Source organism: Harmonia axyridis, chromosome 7, assembly GCF_914767665.1.
Source record: "Harmonia axyridis chromosome 7, icHarAxyr1.1, whole genome shotgun sequence".
NCBI classification, from domain to species: Eukaryota; Metazoa; Arthropoda; class Insecta; order Coleoptera; family Coccinellidae; genus Harmonia; species Harmonia axyridis.
The window spans coordinates 65,537-88,974 of NC_059507.1; the positions used below are offsets into that span (position 1 = coordinate 65,537).

The window sequence follows — 23,438 nt, forward strand, 5'->3', positions numbered from 1 at the left end:
CTGAATGCGTCATGTTTCTCACAATATGAAGAAATTCAGCTAGATTTTCGAAAGAGTAAATTGAATTAGGAATTAAATTGTGTAACATTGAATAATGATTTTTTTTAGTTATACGTACATAAATCTTAACGTGAACGATATTTTTGAAATGCAATTAACACTTAGATTTCGATGTATGGTTCATGTGCACATTTCGGCCAATATCTCATCAACAACTTGACGGATATTGTTTTTCATATTCTCAATAGTCTGAGGATTATCGAAATAAACACGATCCTTCGTATAACCTCACAAAAAATCCAAAGGCAATGAATCACATTATCTTGGTGACAATTCACATCGTCGAAACGAGAAATTACGCGTCCTGGAAATTTTTCTTGCAGTAAAGTCAAAACGGGTCGTATGTGTGGTTTCTTGCATCATCTTGCTGGAATCACATCACAACAATTCAATTCTATATGATTAATTTCAGGACAAAAAATCATTAGACGGTAGCGATGAGAACTGACGATTTCAGTGGAACCTTCTTGAAAATTCATGTGTAGTATATCCAAAGTCACTTGGAGGAAGCCAGAATATTTCGATGATACAAGGGTTGTCCAAGTTTCCGAAATTCCTTTGGGGGTCAGTGAATTTATTGTCAAACAATATTTTCACATAAACCCCGGACTAGTTCAAGTGACTTTGGATAACTATACATGTATTTTTTTCGCCAAATGTATGTTTTATCAGAGTTCCATCTAAAAAATGATCATCCACATTTATCGTGCATTATTTATTATTATCTAGAATTGAATATTGATCGTTGTCCTGGACTTTCTCGAAATGAAGCAATAAACTAACTAATTAGTTATATCTTTATATCTAAATATTTTCAAAATTCCTTTATTGAATCTATTACATTAGCATGTAATAGATTCAGTTAGTTGAGCGTATAGCTACGCTCAACTGAAAACACACATGTGAGGTGAGGAACCCTTTCAGAGTATCGGCGAATGCAGTAATGAAATGTCCAATCTTGTTTACTGATCCATCTGCTCCATTGATCTATGTGCCTGCCTATACGTGTAGGTGTAGACAGCGATTGGTTGCCAACTATAATTTGTTGAGACATAGTTCCCGCAATAGACAAATCGTTATGAACAACCGAAACAGTTACACATAACTGCAACTGACGTAAACCGTGGAAAGTTGAAATGTACCCAGTGAAATATTTCACACCGCCATTCTAATAACTTCAGCACTCCTGTTCTGCTGAGAGATTTATAGGGATTGTATATCAGGGTTGCGGGAAATATTTATTAGGGAACGCTATGTATGAATATGAACCAAGTCAATTGTAGTTATGTATATGGACGGAACTATTAGATAATTGATTTGCAATGAATTTGATATGCACATACATTTATGAGTTTGGTATTCCCATTTGATAATGCATTTAAAAATATTCAATATAATAAGGTTCAGTATAAAAGGTTTCATTTCAAAAGTGAAGGTTTCATCGTTTGTCATTTGATGAATAAAAACTACGCCATTACTAAAAATGAGACGATAAACGATTCAATATTCCATTGAAATTGTTAAAATACTCTAGAAAATACTGAAAATTTCACCATCACAGTTCACAACACTAAAACACTTTTGGGCGGTCGTGAAGTACCTTCCGAGTACTGCCGGCAATTGTCAAACTATTGCTCGTCAAAAATCATTGACTTCTTTTTTCATCTGTTTGATCAGAACAGACGTGCGCCGAGCTCAACAGATTGTCAGTTGTCTGCCGCGAACTCGCCTTAATAACCGGTGCTTTACGGTAAATGGATTGCGCTACCGAGCTATGATAAATATTTCTTTAATGGACGGAATGGGAACATATTGAAGTGGACGATGTTTAGTTTCAACAAGACAGCGCTACATGTCCCACAAGCAACGAATAGCTGCAATAGTTACTAGACTCGTAAAATGAGCTACCGAACTGACCTTATGACATTATTAGCGAAGCCGCCTCTTCAAAAATTATCTTATTCTAAAATTGGATAAACAGTGGATTGGAACTCATTTGTCTTTTAAGAAGGAACTAGTGCACTTAAAGGCATAGACCAAAAAACAAAATGTTGGGAAGGAATGGTTTTAAACAAAACTTATATTTTGTAATAATTTGACTAAGAAATATGTTAATGAAAAATTTCAGAACAAACGCATTATTATTTGTATGCATTTTCTGAAAATAAAAAAAAATTCATTCGGTTTCAGATTTCCTAGAGTTGTTAAGTTAGTTAACTGTATGTTTTCGATTCGATAAGCGAAAAATATTAGTACCTCCAGTACGTTCAGCGCAGCATCGCAACGGAGAATATTCATAATCATTGAAATTCCAAATTGAAAAACATGGACTGTTTCTAATTTCCAAACGTCGAGTATGTTAAAGATGTATCCTAATAATTTAATTATAGATACCGCTCCTGCGTTATCATAGTACTTTATAATAATATTCGAACCGTCTGACGTTTCCTAATAACAATGTACAGGTCCCCAATTAAACTTCAAAATAATGATAATTCAGTTTTGCATACTTTTCGGAAGTTTTATTCAAATTTCAACTTTCCTCCTGTGAATATATTCCTACTAAATGATTGTATTCACGTCAGAGAAAACTGCTTCGAACTTGTTTAAGATGAGGATAATATATTCTTAGAAAATTATGTTTAATTTCGGTATATTCAAATTTTCACCGAGAACAATTCAGACGTGTAATTACACTGTAGATATTCATGAAAAAATGTCGGACGATTTGAATAATGAGTCAACGATTTGGAAGGGCGCATTATGATTTTCATGAGAACCCATACCTAAGAGAGAACCTGAAGCTTCCAACTGATTAAGTTTTTTATTTCCTCATATTTTATGGTTATCTTCCTTTCAATATTTAATGATAATGCGTAAACTCCAAAACTATACTTGTGACATCACTTCATGAAGAATCTGCCGATTCCTTGAAACCTGAAATTTTCAAAGAAATTCGCCAAATAACAATATTCCAATTTCATATTCATCGAATATAAAGGGTTTTTTCATTGTTATAAAGAAGATATACCATAAACGATAATATACAGGGTGAGTCAGGATGAACTGACCAAATTCCAGGTGAGTATTGTACCAAGTGTACTATTGTGAAAATAATTTCAAAAAACTCATATGTTCTTATCCGATTCTCATTCATTTTCAAATTATAGCGTAACTGAAATGTTTTAAATAAAGTTAACCGCTTCTTATCACGAGTACTGTAGATACCGATTGTTTGGTCCGTTTTGTTGTTCTGATATGTTGTGTTAGTTTCAGTGTGATGCGTTTATTTTCGAATTTGTACGATTAAAGTCTTATAAAATGCCACATATCTATTCAAATTTAGAATATGCAAATACGGTTTTTGTCGAAGAAGGACTTGAATCATGAATCACTCAAGAAAACAACAAAAGCCCTTCGCAGACGAAGTAGAATGTGTTCAGAGGTTAATGACGGTATTTTTGAACATTTGTTCATGTAGGAAATTTTGTTTATTTGTAATTACGCTATATTTTGAAAAGAAATGAGAAATGTTTAAGATCATAAGGGTTTTTTTAAATAACTTTTACGTGTATAATACACACTTGGAGTTTTGGCGTTCCTCCAGAATCACCCTGTATAAAATATGATACGATATCAGCCAAAAAGCCTCACCTTATCCTTTCATTAAATTTTCCATAACCATTTGCAACTGTACTTCCATGATAACTTCACGTTTCGTCTTAAAGGTCTTGAATCGATTGTGGAGCATTGGCAGACTTTAATTTTCAGATCAAGAACAGAACTGTTCTCAACACTGTTAAGATGGAGCTGTTGAAAACACTTTTTGAGCGTTCTATTTCTAAGAGATCTGTAAAAAACCAGTTCTTTTAAAAACTATTTTGTTCCAAAACAGTCTTTTAGACCGATCTATTTTCAACAAGGTTGAAAGAAGAACTGTTAAAAAATTTGAAAAAAGTACTACAGTTACTACAGTTCTTCTTTTAACTGTTTCAAAAATATTGGTACATTATTTTATTATTTGAAAAACATTGATGAAAATGAAGGTTCTAAAAAATAAGAAATCTAAAAAAATAATGGGTCTAAACAAATAACGGTTCTAAAATAACGGTTCTGAAATAACGGTTTTTGAGAAATATTGGTTTGAAAACTAACGGTTCTAAAATTTACTGATCTTGAAATAACGGTTTGAAAAATGAAGGTTCGGAAATGAGTTGTTCGGAATATAACGGTTCTGAAAAAATCGGTTTTTGAAAATAATGGTTCTTCAAATAACGGTTTGGACATTAATGATGGGTTCATGCACCATTCCTAAGAACTAAGACTAAACCTAAGAACTAATGGTGGATTTATGCACCGTACCTAAGAACTAAGGACTAAGAACTAAACCTAAAAATTCAGTGGCGTTTATGCGCTCTCTTGTTAGTTCTTAGTTAAGGCATGCGCACGTGCTCGAACAACTTTCTATTTGTTCTATACTTTGATGTTTGACGTTGATATTTATTGTGAAAAAATTAAATTTAATTCTTTCAAATACACCTAATTTTTTTCATCGATAAACACGAATAAAGAACATAAAATGATAGAAACTGGTACTCGTTAATATTGAAATTCTATGCGGCGCACGTGCACTTCTCTATATTTTACCTGAGCCTTTAGTTCTTAGTTAACAGTTGGCATGCTAGTGTTAGTTCTTAGTTCTTAGGAAACGTGCATAAACGCCACAATTGATTTGTAAGCGTTCAATTTTTAGGTCTTAGTTCTTAGGACTGGTGCATAATGGTGGATTTATGCACCGTACCTAAGAACTAAGGACTAAGAACTATGAACTAAGAACTAAACCTAAGAATTCAGTGGCGTTTATGCACTCTCGTGTTAGTTCTTAGTTAAGGCATGCGCACGTGCTCGAACTAGGTTTCTAGGAGTTCTGTTTTAACAGTTCTCTTTTGAAAGTTCCATTTTCTTCAACAGTTCCTTTTCGAACAGCTCTGCAGTGCCTTTCTGAACAGTTCTGTAAATTTTTTTTTTCAACTCAACTTTTTGGTAACTGTATTCCCCGAAAGAACTTCAAAAAATGAGAAGATTTATATGATTAAGTTTGATTAATTTTTTGTTTTGTTTTGCAGGAGTCTCCTATTGAATGAGGGCTGAAGAACCATTCCAAGTGGAAAGTGGAATATCTTATGCATTGTATATAAAGGGTTTTTTCATTGTTATAAAGAAGATATACCATAAACGATAATATACAGGGTGAATCAGGATGAACTGACCAAATTCCAGGTGAGTATTGTACTAAGTGTACTATTGTGAAAATAATTTCAAAAAACTCATATGTTCTTATCCGATTCTCATTCATTTTCAAATTATAGCGTAACTGAAATTTTTTAAATTAATTTTAACCGCTTCTTATCACGAGTGATGTAGGTACCGATTGTTTGGTCCGTTTTGTTGTTCTGATATGTTGTGTTTTTAGGTCTTAGTTCTTAGGTTTAGTGTTAGTTCTTAGGACTGGTGCATAATGGTGGATTTATGCACCGTACCTAATAACTAAGGACTAAGAACTATGAACTAAGAACTAAACCTAAGAATTCAGTGGCGTTTATGCACTCTCTTATTAGTTCTTAGTTAAGGCATGCGCACGTGCTCGAACTAGGTTTCTAGGAGTTCTGTTTTAACAATTCTCTTTTTGCAACTCAACTTTTTGGTAACTGTATTCCCCGAAAGAACTTCAAAAAATGAGAAGATTTATATGATTAAGTTTGATTAATTTTTTGTTTTGTTTTGCAGGAGTCTCCTATTGAATGAGGGCTGAAGAACCATTCCAAGTGGAAAGTGGAATATCTTATGCATTGTATATATTTTATGAAGAATAAATTTGGCTTTTTTACATTTGTGTTTAATTCATAAACAATTCCACAGCGATTCCTTTAATCATGAGATTTGAAGTCGAAATAAATCAAATTTTTGAAATTTGACTCTTTGAATGACCTTGACTTTGAAATTCAAGTCCGAGATAAAATTGAAAACTTAAATTTCCTTGATGAAACGCAGAAATTTTATAATTTCTTATGTGTATAGACCTAGTCACATCGAAAATCCTCTAATTTGACCTTGACCTAATTTCTCAAGGTCAAACTAAAATAATCTAATTTGACCTTGACCTAATTTTCAAGGTCGACCTAAAAATCCTTCGATTTGGCCTGAAAATGTTATAATTTCTGTAGTGCGTTGACCTTGATTTCAAGGTCAAGGTTATGCCAAGGTCAACCCTAAAATCCTCTAGTTTGACCTTGACCTAAATTCTCAAGGTCAAACTAAAATATTCTAATTTGACCTTGACCTAATTTCTCAAGGTCAAACTAAAATAATCTAATTTGACCTTGACCTAATTTTCAAGGTCGACCTAAAAATCCTTCGATTTGGCCTGAAAATGTTATAATTTCTGTAGTGCGTTGACCTTGATTTCAAGGTCAAGGTTATGCCAAGGTCAACCCTAAAATCCTCTAGTTTGACCTTGACCTAAATTCTCAAGGTCAAACTAAAATATTCTAATTTGACCTTGACCTAATTTCTCAAGGTCAAACTAAAATAATCTAATTTGACCTTGACCTAATTCAAGGTCGACCTAAAAATCCTTTAATTAGGACTGAAAATTTTTTAATTTCTGTAGTGCGTTGACCTTGAAATTCAAGGTCAAGGTTATGCCAAGGTCAAACCGAAAATCCTCTAGTTTGAATCCTTCGATTTGGCCTGAAAATTTTATAATTTCTCTAGTATGTTGATCTACAAGTTCAAGGTCAAGGTCATTCCAAGGTCAACCCGAAAATCCTCTACTTGGACCTACTTTCTCAAGGTCAAACTAAAACACCCTTATTGATCTTGACCAATTATTCAAGGTCAATCTAAAAATACTTCAATTTGGCATTTTCGCATTTGTATTTATTTATTTTTTATTTGAGAAAACAGAAAATATAGAAATGAGCAATTTATTGAATAAATTACAATGTAATTCAATTTATAAAATAATTACAATGTATTAGATATTCTAATTTCGCTTCGGATTTCCTCAGACCTCCATTCATTCAACAGGGGACTCCTGCAAATCAAGAATAGAAAATAAGTCAAAGTTATTCATGAAAATTATTGAAAAACGGAAATTAAAGAATCAGAATTGTTGAAAAACATAACTGTTACAGAGGGAACAGTTACAAAATGAAAATCTTGAAAAACAGAGCTATTCTTCAATAGTTTCATTTGTTGAAGAACGGCTGCAAATTTGTCCTGTTGAAAACAAATACCATTAAAAAACGTTTAAAAAAACCGTTGAATACATTACAGTCAAAACAAAACAGGTGGACAATAGAACAGCTAAAATTGAACAGTTGAAAAAAAATTGTTTTTTTTTCAAATGACTATTAGTAAAGAGTTTTTTAAAAATTTCAATACGTTGTTGAGCGTGTGTCGTTCCATTTTTAGTAATGGTGTAGTTTTTACTTGTCAAATGTCAAAAGAAGATAGCTTCAAAAGTGACAGGCACTCAGATAGCGGGCTATCCAAAATGAAACATCTCATAGAACTCCTAGGTATAGAAATTTCTGTCTAGAGATTTAATCAATCCTACCAATCCCTGTTTTAGTTTTTCAATTGAAAGATAGATAAAAATATATAAGAATCGTTCATAACGAGTTGTCTACAAATTCCGATAAAGAACTCAAAAAGTATCGTACTTCAGAGGGGATCTAATATCGGGACTCTAGCCGAATTTAAGTTTATTTGCCGCATACGCTGACAATACGGTCTCACGAGACCTCTTGCAGATGATTGCAGCGCGGTCTGGCATCCAACGGGAACGATCCCATCGGCGCGTCTACAGGACCGGATCGGGGACGTGACTGCCGCCAATATTCATAGAACTTTTTGTTTTTCCAATTATCTCTTTCACTGATCACATCTCAAAATGGTTATAATTTTATTGAATACTCTAAAACTTTATTTAATATTATCATGGTTCAGATTTTAATGCCTACTCCACAAATGTGGATTAATTTTTGTGGAATGCTGACTTTTGAATTATCGTCAAATATTCGCAAGAAACTAACAGTAACAACCCATAAACCAACCCCAACTCACGTAAGATCCTAGGCCAAAGAAAAATAGATCTGAAGAAAAAAATGATCTAAAAAAATTTAACTACGAAGCAAAAAGCTCACAATGAAAGAAACCTCAACAAATGAAGACTGGTCCTCATTTTAGCAATAATGACGCTTATAATGCCACGAATACGGTCATGACAGAAGGTTTCTTTTATAAAGGAACAGAATAGGCTAAATAATACGATTTATACAGTGTTAGAACTATTTAGAGGGGCATTAATAGGGATATCGAAAATCGTTAGAAATACAGGGAAGCTCAAATTACAAAAAAAAAGTTGCTTCATTTAGGGACGAGTGTGTTGGTGTGAACAGATCCAAAATGTCTCCAATTCTGGCTCCAGCTCACTACTTTAATAAAAAGGAAGTTCCAATTTGCGTAGCTAGACTCGAAATTTTTGTAGAGTGTGATACTGTTGAAGGAATGGGGTCCTTAAGAAAAAAAATATACTTTCGCGTTTGAAAAAATGGAAATAGATGGAATCTGACTACACCATTAGAATATCCATATTTGGATAATGGCTACCAACCGTACAGTTATCTCCAGGAACAAATGAGTTATACAGAAAAAAACCACGATTTTTAGTTTTTCGAGGTATCTCGGAAACCATCGGAGATATTTTGGATCTGTTCACACCAACACACTCATCCCTAAATAACGCAATATTTTTTCAATTCAAGTCACCCTGTATTTCTTACGGTTTTTGATATCCCTGTAGTGCCCCTCTACATAGTTCTAACCCTGTAGAGAAGTTTTAAAATAGCGTTCTGTGGTTCAATGGATGATTTGTTTATTATCTTCTACAGTTATAGGAAGCTAGAAAAAATGCTTTTTGTTGAACTCATACTTGCTGCAATTATCCTAATTGTTGACGGAAAAATTTCAATATTTCAGTAAATCTGCTGAAATCCTTGACAACAAATATTCAGACTAAGAAATCATCATTTTGAGAGATTACTATTTGAGCAGATCCCTAGGACTTTTCACCTTTGATTGGCGTTCACCTTATAACATTTTATTATTTCAGAATTTCTTTTATGTCAGCTCGGAAATAGTTTATCCTTCTAAGTATATCAACATTTTTTTGGTGGTAATCGGATTATTAAGGCGTTTGTAACTATTATTTTTCATCAAAGTCCTAGTTCGTGATATCGTGTTATTTAATTATATCATACATAATTGCAACGTTTCGTTTTCCAGTCGGTTGAATAGAAACGAACCATCAGAGTCTTTCACCTAACGAGCCTAATAGGGAACATCGTACATAATTTCTGAAATAGCTATATGTATATTTATGGCTTAAACGATTTTAAACTACAGGCAATAATGATAGGAATTTTCAAAACGCCAAAATTACGATTTAATGATTTTATAATAGTGCCAGTGATTTAACCCTTCAACATCTTATTAGCTGTATGTAAGAATTTGGAGTTTAATTGAACAAGGAACGAAAAAATTCAATGGATGTTTAATAACGATAATATCAGAGTGAAAATATGCTCTTAGAACAACCCGAATTAATTTTAATTTCAAACATCAACAATAATTTTTTTTATGGGAACGTTTATCTTAATCAGGAAATGAATAATTGATGTGGAGGATAAGAACAAAATATTCTCGAGATTATGACCCAATTCAATCATAATTACAAATCATAATGAAATAATTTTGTAAAATAATGAGAATTTTGCCTGAGTCTACGATGATATCGTTATCGTAATATTCCTATAACAGTTTCGAATAAAACTACTGAACTGGTCTATCTAAGAAAACACCGCTTTCAAAATTGAAAGAACCAAAAACAATTGTTTTTTGAACGAAACTTAATTTTTTAAGTTAGTTCGAATATATCGAATTTTTTTCTGAAATTTCATCAGAATTTAATTGAAAACCCTTATTTTGATTGGACGGGGACATCGTCGTCTTTATAAAACTTTTTTTTTTATCCGGAGGTTGCTATGGTTTACTCATGTATAAATTATCTGAACTATTTGTAGAATCTACAGCGTCTGATGATAAACTCGAAATAAATTCAAACTGTGTGTGTGCGGTTAGACGATGTAATCTCCAAATTTTTAACACCATATACAAATAGAGTTTTAAAAATTTGGAGATTACATTGTCTAACCGCGCACACAAATTTTGTACTTTATATGTTTTTACTACACAAGTAGTAAAAACATATAAAGTACAAAATTTGTTTTAATCATGAACAACTACCATTTAGTAACGGCTGCAATAGTTCAATATTTGTTCTTGTGGAGTTTTCCACATATGCTTGGTCGCACAGATTTGCCCACATATAATTTCTTTGATAATGGAATTTCTGGGTTAATTCTCTGTGCTCCAACAACGTAGCAGGGTATACGCGACTGGCTCCTTCAGATAACCGAAATCGGGTTTCGCGTTTGAATAAGAATCTCTTTGTAGTTGAAACATCTTTTGATCCTTCTGATGTATTTGCTCATACAACGAGATGCACCCTCGGTTTGCTCGCGCCCGCCGAGTCTTGTCCGCCATTCTCGCTTTATAATTGCTTTCTTGGCCTCGGGTAATGGCAATGTGTGGATATTCACTCTCGAAGAATCTCCTATCCAAAACATCAAAATTGTCGCTGCAAATAAATGCGGACTCATGGGCGTTAGCAGTCGCTTTAGAGAGCAGCCACGCGTCCATCCATTTATTATATTCAATGTATCTATATCTACTGTTGGGGTTACTTTCATGGCTTCAACCCTTAATTACTGACTATAGTCTTACTCCTCCAAACGTATTAGAGCAAGAGCCCGTGAGTGCCAGACCTTCGGATTTTCATAAAAGCTGAAAATTTTTCTATGTGTGTCCCTAGTACAGGTAAGAATGATCCCCACCCATGAAGCTGAGGCAGCGGTGGCTTTGGCAGGTAACAGGTAACAAAGGTGTATAAAATTCCATCTCAAATTTATCATAAAATAAAACTTAATTTTTTTATATTTGATTCATAATAATATCAAAACTCGCGTCGCTCATTGCCAGACAGTTAGTATGGTTGCAACCCTCTGCCGGACACCCTTAAACTATTATAATTTATAATTATACTTACGTTATATTATAAAATCTCAATTTTATATATAATTTTTTGGGGGCCTATTAATCTATGTTTACATGATAGCCGGACAGTTTCGACGGTTCTATCATCTTGCTAGACGCATTCAAAGTGAGCATTAGTTCGGGGAGCAAGGAGCGTATACAGTAACTAGTGCGAGTGAGACAGAGCGCTTGGTCTATTGCGGCCCTTTACTGCGCATCAGCTGTTGTTTATTGTAACTATCTGGTGAACGGCTATGCTCATAATAAATGTATTATTTTTCTGTGCAGTTTATAAAATAAATGTGATCAGTTGTAATAAAGTGCTATCATGAGTGACGAAAAAATAGTTTGCTTTGTTTGTAAGAAAAGTGATGAACACATAATATTATTTTCTGAAGAAACTTTAAAAAAATGCCAGACTATTCTTAAATTACGAAAAATACATAAGCTAAAATACAGAGACATTACTTTACCTAGTGAATACACCGAGAGTGGTTATCACAGAGTATGTTACAAGGTATTTACAGGTCTTATGAAAAAATATTTCACCTCTCAACCATTAAGTGCTGAAAAACAAAAAGGAAAAAAACAAGAGAGTTGTGTAATTACAAGCAACTCATCTTCAACCTTGTCGTCGATACGAGATTTGAGTTCCGAACTACCTGATCTACAATCTTCGTCAACAGAATCTTCATCTCAACTAATTTTACTATCCCAGTCCACAGAAACACAACCTTCGACATCTGAAAATGAATCTCATTTACAGTCTGTACCCTCAGAATCTCCCACGACATCTCAGCCAGCTCCAATTTGTGAATCAATAGGTCTACAATCTGCAACTCTTCGAGATATTGCTGACGTTTTCGAACCAGAAGTTATTGATAATAATTTTGTAACTCAAGATGTTAATATTTCGACTGATAATATTGCTGGTAAAAATGATAATGAAGTTGTTTGTATATTTTGTAATAAAAAGAAGAAAAAAGTGCGATCGAGAATGATTCTGCTTCATGCAGCTGATGTTCAGCAATTTAAAGATAGTGTCAAACCTAATATTGAAAGTCATGAAGAGTTTACAGATTTTTCTAATAAATTGGATAATTTTTCTGGCTCAAAAATCTATTATCATACTGAATGCCGAGTTGATTTTAATAATAAGTTATCTTCATTAAAAGCAACGCCTAGCAAAACGGAGTGGCATTATCACCGGGAGTATCATCAAACAGTTTTTAACGAAATTAGTACAATCATTAAAGAAGATGTGATTAAAAAAGGGCGGTGTTTTTTATTAGTGTATTTACATGAATCATATATCGATTTATTAGAAAAAATTTTTCAAGAAAATTCTATTCAAATGACAGCTACTTTCACAGCACACCACCTTGAAGAAAAAATTTTAAAAGTATTCTCTAAGGATATAAAATTCTTTACTGTTCGTAATAAAAAAATACTAGCTCCAAAATATCTAGAAGCCATCGATGATTCAGTACTGGATAATTTACAACAAGAAAACATTTTACAAAAATCTGCATTGATTCTGAGAAAAATAATACTCCAAATAGAAAAAAAAAATTATCAACAAAAAATATAACATCACAGCATTTAATATCCGGAGAAGTTTCAATACCAGAAGAATTATCAGACTTTTATTCTACCCTTCTTGGTGGATGTAACCAAAAACGAAAGACTGGCCAAAAATGTTCTCGTCTAGTTCGTTCTTATTGTCAAGATGTTATTTTCGGAGTTCATGATGGTCGAGTTAAAACGTCAAAGCATATCATGTTAGGTATGACTCTAAAAAGCTTAACAAGCAGCAGAAAAATAATTGACATTATAAACAGATATGGACACTGTATTAGTTATCAAGGCGTTGAAGAATTAGAAACTGAAACTACATTTACATCAATGAAAAAGTCTAGCTTATGTCCAGAAAAAATAAAAAAAAAACCAGAGCTTTTTACTGGTGTGGCATACGATAATTTTGATCGTTTTGTTGAAACTTCTAGTGGTAAGGATACTTTACACGACACAGTCGGAATAATATACCAAAATATCGATGCAGATACAACTGACGAGCCTGAAATGTCCGAAGTTTCAAGTGAAAATACTTCGCCGAATAAAAAAAGAAGAAGAAGAACATTTGATGAAATAAATATAGATGAAATGCCATACCCTAAGAAACCCAAAATGACAAGTGAGTTACAATTATCAGTCGATGATATAGAATGTATAGACTCTCAAATAAACACGGAAATTGACAACATATGGATGATTAGTCACGCTTTAGAATTACCTGATGTACCTATGTGGGTTGGTTTCAATAGTCAGATTGATGATCAGGATAGTCCACAACAACATATATCTTACTTGACGCCGATAAATGCATCTCCAACCAGTACACCAATCGTATTAGAAACTATGAAACAAAGCCAAAAAATAGCTGAAGATTTACAGCAACCCTACATACAGGTAACCTACGATCTAGCTATAGCTAAAGTAGCGTTACAAATACAAGCTACAGAAAAACCAACATTTGATAATTTATTCATTCATTTAGGACCATTTCATATAATGATGGCTTACTTCAAAGCTATCGGTAAAGTAATTAATGATTGTGGGTTGACTACTGTAATGGTTGAGAGTAATTTGCTGGCAAACGGTTCAGTTAATGGGTTTTTAGAGGGAAAACACTTTAATCGCTGCAAAAGATTGCATCCTTTAGTAGCATTAGGACTAGAAATACTACATTTTAAATCATTTTTACAAAATGATAACATTACCTTAACTGAGGATATAATAGATGAAGTTAAAAGACTCCAAAATTGCAAAATTTCTTTGTTTGAAATTGAAAATGATGGCCTTAAAGAGCTGATAAATAACTACGGTATCTACAAACAACAAACCCTTAACGGGGAGCATGGTAAAACGTCACAATTTTATCTAATTTATATAAATCTTATACATCATTACTTGGACTTGTCTCGAAGTATTCGTGCTGGAAATTTTCAACTCTTTAAATCAGTGTTACCTAAAATTACAAGCATTTTTTTTATATTGAATCAACAAAACTATGCTAGGTGGAGCGTCAAATATTATGATAATCTACTGCAAGTTGACAAAACTCATCCTGATTTGTATGAAGGATTCCTAAAAGGCTGTTTTGGAATTAAAAGAACTACCAAGCCATTTTCAAGACAACCTATTGACCTGGTTCTAGAGCAAACTATAAATGCAGAAGCTGCAAGAAGGCTGACAGGTGTTACACACTTCACTAACTCAATTTCGGCGCGACAACGGTGGGCTCGAAACCATGATGTGAGATCTACAATTATAAGTCAAGTTTATCTTGAACTTGGACTACAAAAACATCAAGATATTTCAGCAGATTTGAATCCCCATAATATCAGGAAAAACGCCAAACAATTACAACAATTTGTCGCAACTTTCGATCAATTTATCAATCCTTTCAGTTTAGAAGTTCCCAAAGACCAATTAGTAAATATTTCATCAGGAAAGTCCGCATCACTGCCAGTAGAAGAATTTCTATTAAATTTAGAAGCTAACGGCGATAGCCTTCGAAAAACATTCATTTCTGAATGCCAATCTGATATTACGCGATTTGAAAAAGCTATTAAAAAAAAATCTATTAATAATTTTTCTAAAGATTATGAAAAAAAAAAAATTAAAGTCGGTGGACAAATTCAAGAAGTTAAAATTCAAAGGGATTTATTTGGACGTATGCTGGGAATCTCAATGGATTACAGCATTGACATTTCAAAAATCTTATCCTACCCGATTACTTCAGTACCGTTGTCAATGTGTCATTTGGATGGGACCGTTTGCAAGACCGATAAATCTGCTTTGATGAAATGTTTAGAGAAAGAGGCCGAGCATGAACAGCCATCTCAAATTGATATTCTAATAATTGACGGTTTTTTTTTGTTACATACAATGAAAAATGTTCCTAGAAAATTCGGAGACATTTCTAAAAAAATGTTGCAGATGGTAACTCAATTAAAAGCGTCAAGAATTGATGTCGTTTTCGACCAGTATTTTACCCCATCGATAAAAGGATACGAACGTTCTCTGCGATTTGAATCTGCACAATTGGAGTATACTATTGCTGGTCCTGAACAAGTCCGTCCTAGTGACTTTGTCAAAGAATTAAAAAATTCTAATTTTAAAGAAGCTCTAGTTGATTTTTTTATTTTACACTGGGCTTCTGACGAAATGGCGCCGTTTATTGGCAATAAAATGATACATATAAATTTCAGAAAATGTCATTCGTTTACTGTTAATGAGGCCAAAAAAGTGATGTCAGGTGTAAATGAGGAATTGTCTTGCCCAGAGCATGAAGAAGCAGACACCAAAATAGTGTACCACGCGTGTAAAATTAACCATGAAGCAAACATTGTGATTCGAACTGTTGACACCGATGTTGCTGCTATAATGCTAAGTCACATGCATCGTCTTAATGATGGATCACATGTTTGGATGCTTACAGGAGCTGGAAATAATTTAAGATATGTGGACCTAACTAATATACACGCCAAATTAGGAGAATCTATTTGCAGAAGTTTACCTGGACTACACGCTTTCACAGGATGTGATTACAATCCTGCATTTTACAGAAAAGCAAAATTAAAACCGTTTAAATTGTTAAAAAAATATGTAGAGTTTCAACAAGCATTCATGAAGTTTGGTGACAGCAAAATCATCGAAAATAACAATGAACAAGTATTAATCTTCGATATAATTCAAAGTTTTGTATGCTATCTATACAATATGAATGATATCAATGATGTTGATGCTGCTAGGCTACAAATGTTTATTAATTCGTATACAGTATCTGATGTGAACGAAGCTTTTAATCGAAAAAAGTTGCAAAATTTCGATGCTAGCTGTTTACCACCTTGCAAAAGTGAGCTATGGCAGCAATTTTTGCGAGCGAATTACATATGTAGCATATGGAACAACGCTCACTTACAAAAGCCAACAGCATATAAACCAGTAAATAATGGTTGGATACTGGAAAATGACCACTACTATTTTAAATGGTTTGAAGGAGATCAATTACCGACTTATGTCAGCGAATCTCTAAAAACAGTTCCAGGTATTTGATAATTATGTTAAATTATTATACATTAATTTTGGACTATTTGTAATTAAATTAACTTGGTTTTTTTACTATTGCAGAAAACAATGAAGAAGGCGATATTGAAGACGATCAATCCACAGAATGGAATAATAGTGACGAGGAATATGGATGTATTGACGACGACGATGAAAATGATGAAAATGTTTAAAGATTTTATTAAAATAAATATATTTTTCTGTAACTTTTTTATTTTAAAAAAAATTTGCCCTTTGATATAATAAACAATAAAATTTGATTTACTTTATTTAATTTCATTCATTTAATTCATTGGCTTTACAATTTTGATAGAATTGAAAATAATAAACTTCGTAAAAATGAAAAATAATATAAATAAAATTATTAGAGTTTCGATATGATTGGAGTTGTATTAGAACAATTTTACTGAGTACTGTTTTAAATATTTGTTATTCAAACTGTAAAAATTTATTTAATGAAATTTCTTGACTAAGAAAAAAATAAGCTGCACAATTTGAACTTGATAACAGTGGATGCGCAGTGAAGGACCGCAATAGACCAAGCACTCTGTCTCACTCGCACTAGTTACTGTATACGTTCCTTGCTCCCCGAACTACTGCTCACTTTGAATGCGTCTAGCAAGATGATAGAACCGTCGAAACTGTCCGGCTATCATGTAAACATAGATTAATAGGCCCCCAAAAAATTATATATAAAATTGAGATTTTATAATATAACGTAAGTATAATTATAAATTATAATAGTTTAAGGGTGTCCGGCAGAGGGTTGCAACCATACTAACTGTCTGGCAATGAGCAACGCGAGTTTTGATATTATTATGAATCAAATATAAAAAAATTAAGTTTTATTTTATGATAAATTTGAGATGGAATTTTATACACCTTTGTTACCTGTTACCTGCCAAAGCCACCGCTGCCTCAGCTTCATGGGTGGGGATCATTCTTACCTGTACTAGGGACACACATAGAAAAATTTTCAGCTTTTATGAAAATCCGAAGGTCTGGCACTCACGGGCTCTTGGACTATATAGGGTGTCCCAAATTCGATGCTCACTGAAAGCATCTCGAGAACTAACAAGCGTTCATTAAAATTCGTGGTCAAGAGTGCTGTGGAGAAATAGGAGTTGATTTTCTGATTGAGTGTGAGTAGCGGTTAGCTTGTAACATATTCTTCCCAGATTCGAAGTATGTAAACAAATGTTAGTGATATGGTACAAGCTAAGCGCTACTCGTTGTCACAGAAAATCAACTCGAATTTCTACACAGCACTCTTGACCACGAATTTAAATGAACGCTCGTTATAAGATTTGGAGAACAAATCTTTAATCTCTTTTTTCGAAAGAATGAGATATCAGGAAGCAGTTCACAGATATCTTGATACATTTTCGAGTTACAGGGAATTTCTAAAATATATTTCGCTATATCTTGGTTTTATTTAATGGATTCGGTCCTTACTTGGCGGAAATTCATTATAAATAAAATAAAACGAAGTAATTTCCACTATGTTATTTAATTGTTAGCAACAATTGTTTCGCCACACTGTGGCTTCATCAGGCTACATTTCTGAACTGATAAGAGTACAAAGGTTTTCGGAATCTTATATAGGAACAAAATTGGCACAGAAATATTCGAAAGGGTATAAATATAACTTTGTAATTTATACCCTTTCGAATATTTTTGTGCCAATTTTGTTCCTATATAAGATTCCGAAAACCTTTGTACTCTTATCAGTTCAGAAATGTAGCCTGATGAAGCCACAGTGTGGCGAAACAATTGTTGCTAACAATTAAATAACATAGTGGAAATTACTTCGTTTCATTTTATTTATCTTGGTTTTAGTTCGAGATATTCGAAAAATTCTAAAACGTATACTTTTTATGGTTCATATGATACTCATAACAGATCATAGAAATTAATTACCGTTTCAGAATCCGAGGTTATTATATCAGTGGAAGCTGGATTATTGAAATCGAAACCAACTAATCGTCGAATATTTCCAATGAATGAGATAAGGTGAATATAAAACCATTAAACGAAATGTTAATAGAAATATACGCGTCTGCAATACACCATACAGTTTGCATGAATAACTTCGAATAGATGGCGACACATTTTCTTTATGTGTTTAATAAATGCACTACGCGCGAATACCTATACCTATATCTTGGCCCATGTCAGTTTCTTCTTCGAATTTCATATTATGATGCTGATATTTTCGGAATTATGCCACAGAGTGAAAAAAACGTTGTGAAAGTAAATGCGTTCTTTCGCTTTTCCTTCATCATTAGTTGTTAACTCAGTGGATAAATTTTCCTTACAGTAGCGGAGTAAAGCAAGAATATAATTCCAAATATCCAGGTGCAGTTTGTTGTTATCACGACGCACCTCACCTATATTTCCATATTTGAGAATTCACTTATTACGACCACATGTTTTCCTACGCAAGTTCTAACTGAATGATGACAAATGCGAAATAAATAGCTTAATTAAGTGTTGGCAGTGAAGTAGTGCAACTGTTCTCTGATATAATGGGTATCGTTATTTATTGTGAAATTCATTTCGAAAATATGCTGGTATGAAGTGAAATTTAATGACAACTACCTAATTCATCCTCTAACTAAAATCTTTTTGTGAAGGTTTACCTCTATAAGAAATTGAGTTTTCATTTTTTTAGGCAAAAAATTAGGCTGACAATAAAAATTGAATGCTAATGGGTCTGGTAGTACGCTTTTTCTCCTTCTGATCAAAAGTCAGCACTCCACAGTAAGTATTTACGTTATTTCATACTAGCAACTGTATTTTGTCACGATTTGCAATTACGAAATTTGCAAATACGAAACGTTTACTCATTTAAAATGTGATAAAATGTATTTGATTTCATACATTATATCCATCAAGCTAATTGAAGAAATGAAAATTATTTATTCAAGAAAACTATTCATATTAGAATCCTGTATGATGGTGTCGAAAGATATTTCGGATTATTTCATTATTTTCGATTATGTATATGGAATGGCTTTTCTCTGGTCATAAAAATGAATCAGTCGGATAGTATTTATGTATAATTTGATTTGATATTAAAGTAAATAGAAAAAGTCGAATTTTCTTATTCCAGCCCTGATTTTTACGATTTCAGAAGTATTGAACGAATAAGGCTTTCGAAAAGTTAATACAAAAAAAAAAATTGAAATTAATCTGTAAATTACTTCAAGAATCATTGAACATTAAAATTTCACTCATGATCCGAATATATCTTATATCGCAAACCAAGGCTCTCAGACGATTAAAACCTTTTGATAAATACATGATAACCTTTGTTTATGGTTTCCGTTCATCGCATTGCTCCCGAGACATCTCCTACATTATTTATTCACCTTTTTTCATCTATTCTATCTTCATGGATGTCTTGAGTTGAATCATCAAATTATTATGATTCTAAACACACGATGTTTTATGCGTTTTTGGTTTAATTTTGAATATCTTGGTAGCTTTAATCTCTAAACATTGAATAAGTAAAAGAACGTCACACGTTTCAACAAAGCATTGAAATTCGTTATGAAAATGGTGAAAATTTTGAATCGAACCAAAATTTTCTCCAAAAAGATTTAGATTTTCTATTCAATATCTTGAATTATTCTGAATGTAATATCCCACAAATTAACCTGTTTCGAATCATTTCAATTCCGATGAGAATGTAGAAATGTACAACTGTGGTTTCGTTATTTCACGATTCTGTTCGTTGTAAATGAAGAGGAAGAGATAATGATGAAAAATTCCATGAAAGTTTCCCATTAATACTGCATTAGATCACATCGTTAGAAGGGCAACCCCCTAAAAGCTAGTTATAAATCGAAACGAGTCACAATTTTGTTGTATTATAACCCTCCAGCATAGGAGGAGAGTATCATTCGCACTGGTTTCACATGTGAAAAAGTCCATTAATAAGGCAATTCATGAGGGAAAGAAGTAAGTGTATCAAGAGTTATGGTCCTCTTGAGCAAAGTCAATTGGAAAGGTGACGTCACGGCCAGTTTCGGATTGGAATTCCTCCTTGGGGATTATCTTCAGCCAGATGCAAGATTTTTGGAACTCAACCCCAAACTCTCTCAGTCAGTGGCGGTTCGTGATTCCAGACCATAATTTATTCAAAATTCATCATTGAATTATTATTTTACCCTTCGTTTCCAGGATGAACTTCAAAGAAGATGGAAAGAAACGGCCAACATTCTTCACTTAGAGCTACATCCATATTTTTAAAATAAATCAGAAATAAGGAACGCGAGAATCTTTCAAATTATACGAAAAAAAAAGAAAAAGAAGAAAATTTTAAGTGGTAGGATGAGAAAAATTCACAAAAGTTATCATTTCTAAAGTAAGAATTTATTTTCACCTTATTTCAAAGCAAAACTACATGAATAGACTTAAATACAGGGTTTCTCAATAAGATATTTCATTTTACTATTAAAAAAACGAGTATTTTTTGAGGGAAATTCAAATATTTTTCATCAGTTTCACCGGTCGAGAAGGTGCTTCACAACTATCCAAAAATGCTTTAGTTTTGCGGAACGTGACTGCAAAATTTTCACCATTTTTGTAGTAATTTTGAAAGATTTCAATGCGTTGTTGAAGCTTGTTTATTGCCATTTTTAGTAATGGCGTAGTTTTTACCTTTCAAATGTCAAAAAATGACAGACAGCGGGCTATTCCAAATGAAACGTCTTATTGGAAAATCCTACCTCTACATTTATATCACAATCCCTTTCTAACTCTATTTGCACAACCGATAACGATTCTCCACACGAACTCTAGAAGAACGATAGGACGCCAATGATGAACTCCCCCACGTCCCCACCCTCACACTAGTTTCCTCCAGGTCATATATCTCACCCCCCTGTCAATCCACATTACGTAACTCAATATAACTTTATACGTGACAAAATTTAACTTGAAGATTGTTCTATCTCAGCAACATCCCGAGGTCCACGTCTCTGGATTGTTTATTTTCGGGAAAGTTCGTAAACGTATTTGTTCTTAGGTTCTAAATTCCCCGAGGAGATGACATGGAAGATGTGGCGCTTCTACGAAGTAATAATTGACCCCCCCTCATGTTTTAACATTTCAAAATATAGAAAAAAGTTGAGCGAAAGTCAGTCTTTAAATCCACCAAATGATGAACTTCCATATACAAGTGACAAAGGATGATTAAATGTTATATGTTCAATGATTATAAAGGGTTTTCCAATAGGAGGATTCATTTGGATCAAAAAAAGAGTACATTTCAACAGATATTAATCGAAGTTTATTGCATTGTAAAGAAGAACTTATTGTTCTTTCCATTAATAGTTGCAGTCCATTTGCGGCTGTATGTTCTCCATAACTTCACGAATTTATCATATCATTTCACAAGATCTCGGGGGCCAATTGTGATCACCTATTCAAGGAATAACACAGCCAGGAAACTCCTCGTTAAAAAAAGTTATGATTTCGTCAGACGCCAATTCACATTGTTGAATTTGCAAATGTTTTAGTATAAAAAATCCGTCTGCCATTTACAATTTTTCTCGGAATCTGGGAAAGCTCATCTTCAAGAAATTCAGTACAAAATTTGGTTACACTAGCGCATTGATGCTTCTAGATAACGAGAAAACAATCCTTGAATGTTGAAATTTAAAATCTAAGGATGAAATTTAATTTTTCATAAGGTTTTATTATTTTGTTGACCTATATGGTAATCAATATTTGTTGGTTACTTCTTGTTTAATGTTGGCTGCAAATATTTGACTTAAAAAGAAAATCCGGAGGGATCTCCAAATAAAAGTTGCCGTACTTCAGATTTAGAATATCCTTGAAATTGGACACAGCGAGCATGCGTACCTACATGTCGAAATAAGAGATCCTTTTTCAAAACATAGCTTATTTGTATGTTCTAATAACTTTCTGTTTCTCTATTGTCCATTTGATTTAGTCTAAACACCGTAGTAGCTACCAAAAAAAAGGACGGCTATTGTTATATGCAATACCTACACTGGAGACCAGAGAATATCTACCCCTTTCCGCCCTTTTGGGTCGCAGAATTCGTGACCGGCCGAAGCATTCCGATCGTCACCGAAGTCCGCACTCGGAGCATGTGGGGCGCTCCGGAAACACACCGGAGCGCAGCGCCTTCAGTTCAGTTTGGAACGTAATGACGTTTGGTAGGTTATGTGCGCTCTAGTGGGGCATAACATAGAGAAATAACGCGACCTTTCAACTAAAGACATCCAATTCCGGCTACCGATGAATTACATCGATATTGAAGTGATATTAACGTATCTTTAGTTCGGTTTTAGTTTGGTGTTTTTTTAATTTTGTGCTGTGGCTGTGATCTCGGGAGGAGTGCGGCAGGATTTTCGATCGAATCTTTATTTACCCGATTAGAATTCCCAAGAATGGCGATTATGTGGAGACTGTTTGTTTGCTTTGCGACCTTTTCGTCGTGCAGGGGTATCTTCATAGGTGGAGAACAAGATGTAGGGAGCCCTTTAAGGGTTGCACAATGTAGGGCTACCTGTCTTGAAAGGGTAAGTTGTCATCCCACCGTTCAATTTTCGACTAATTATCTGGATCTGTTGTAAGGAGAGTTTGATTTTTCTTCACACTCTACTCAATTGTTTCTATTATCTCAAGGCAAGCCTACTCTACTAATCGTGTCACGTTGGAAGAAGTGACATTCAATTGTTCTGTTTTGAAACACGTTCAGCCTGAACAATGGCATTTCTCGACAACTTTTTTCCATTTCCCATGCTGTTCTTTTCTCGCTCCATATTCTTAAAATTCGCTAGATGAGCAACTATACCATTCCATCCAAATGCCAGGTGATCATTCCTTAACCCTTCATCCTACTGGTTTTTATTATGATGGGTTTCTCATCTTCTTCAGGTTGTACACTATCTTTCTCACTAAGTTCTTTAGTGCAGATTCATTTTGTTTCTGTGCGGAAATCACTCGATTAATTCTTTTAATTTTGGAAAGAAACTTTCGTTTGA

General features: G+C 33.5%; 2 protein-coding genes and 2 long non-coding RNA genes across 9 annotated transcripts in view; 3 read left to right on the top strand and 1 right to left on the bottom strand.

The window, feature by feature from the left end:
- Positions 1–5,947, top strand: part of LOC123684285 — a 45,444-nt gene extending 39,497 nt beyond the window's left edge. For all 6 annotated transcript variants that reach the window (XR_006748129.1, XR_006748125.1, XR_006748124.1 and 3 more), the window contains 2 exons: positions 5,187–5,340; positions 5,848–5,947. This is a non-coding gene — a long non-coding RNA (uncharacterized LOC123684285). The remainder of the gene's footprint in view (positions 1–5,186; positions 5,341–5,847) is intronic.
- A 1,100-nt stretch (positions 5,948–7,047) lies between these two features.
- The window catches only part of LOC123683931, a 67,383-nt gene continuing 50,992 nt past the window's right edge, over positions 7,048–23,438 (bottom strand). Inside the window, exon 4 of the long non-coding RNA XR_006748074.1 lies at positions 7,048–7,156. This is a non-coding gene — a long non-coding RNA (uncharacterized LOC123683931). The remainder of the gene's footprint in view (positions 7,157–23,438) is intronic.
- On the top strand, positions 13,060–16,619 carry LOC123683929. Its single transcript, XM_045622936.1, has 2 exons — positions 13,060–16,393; positions 16,477–16,619. Exons 1-2 carry the CDS (start codon positions 13,060–13,062, stop codon positions 16,584–16,586), a joined length of 3,444 nt encoding a protein of 1,147 aa, XP_045478892.1. The 3' UTR covers positions 16,587–16,619.
- The window catches only part of LOC123683930, a 51,577-nt gene continuing 50,708 nt past the window's right edge, over positions 22,570–23,438 (top strand). Inside the window, exon 1 of the mRNA XM_045622937.1 lies at positions 22,570–22,973. Within this exon, the coding sequence (XP_045478893.1) occupies positions 22,842–22,973 (132 nt within the window). The 5' untranslated portion in view covers positions 22,570–22,841. The remainder of the gene's footprint in view (positions 22,974–23,438) is intronic.

Bases quoted from the DNA above. Each gene is read 5' to 3' on its own strand.
- LOC123683929 (XM_045622936.1), top strand. From the start codon at position 13,060: ATGTTAGGTATGACTCTAAAAAGCTTAACAAGCAGCAGAAAAATAATT. The intron at 16,394-16,476 runs GTATTTGATAAT...TTACTATTGCAG, and splicing joins ATCTCTAAAAACAGTTCCAG to AAAACAATGAAGAAGGCGAT.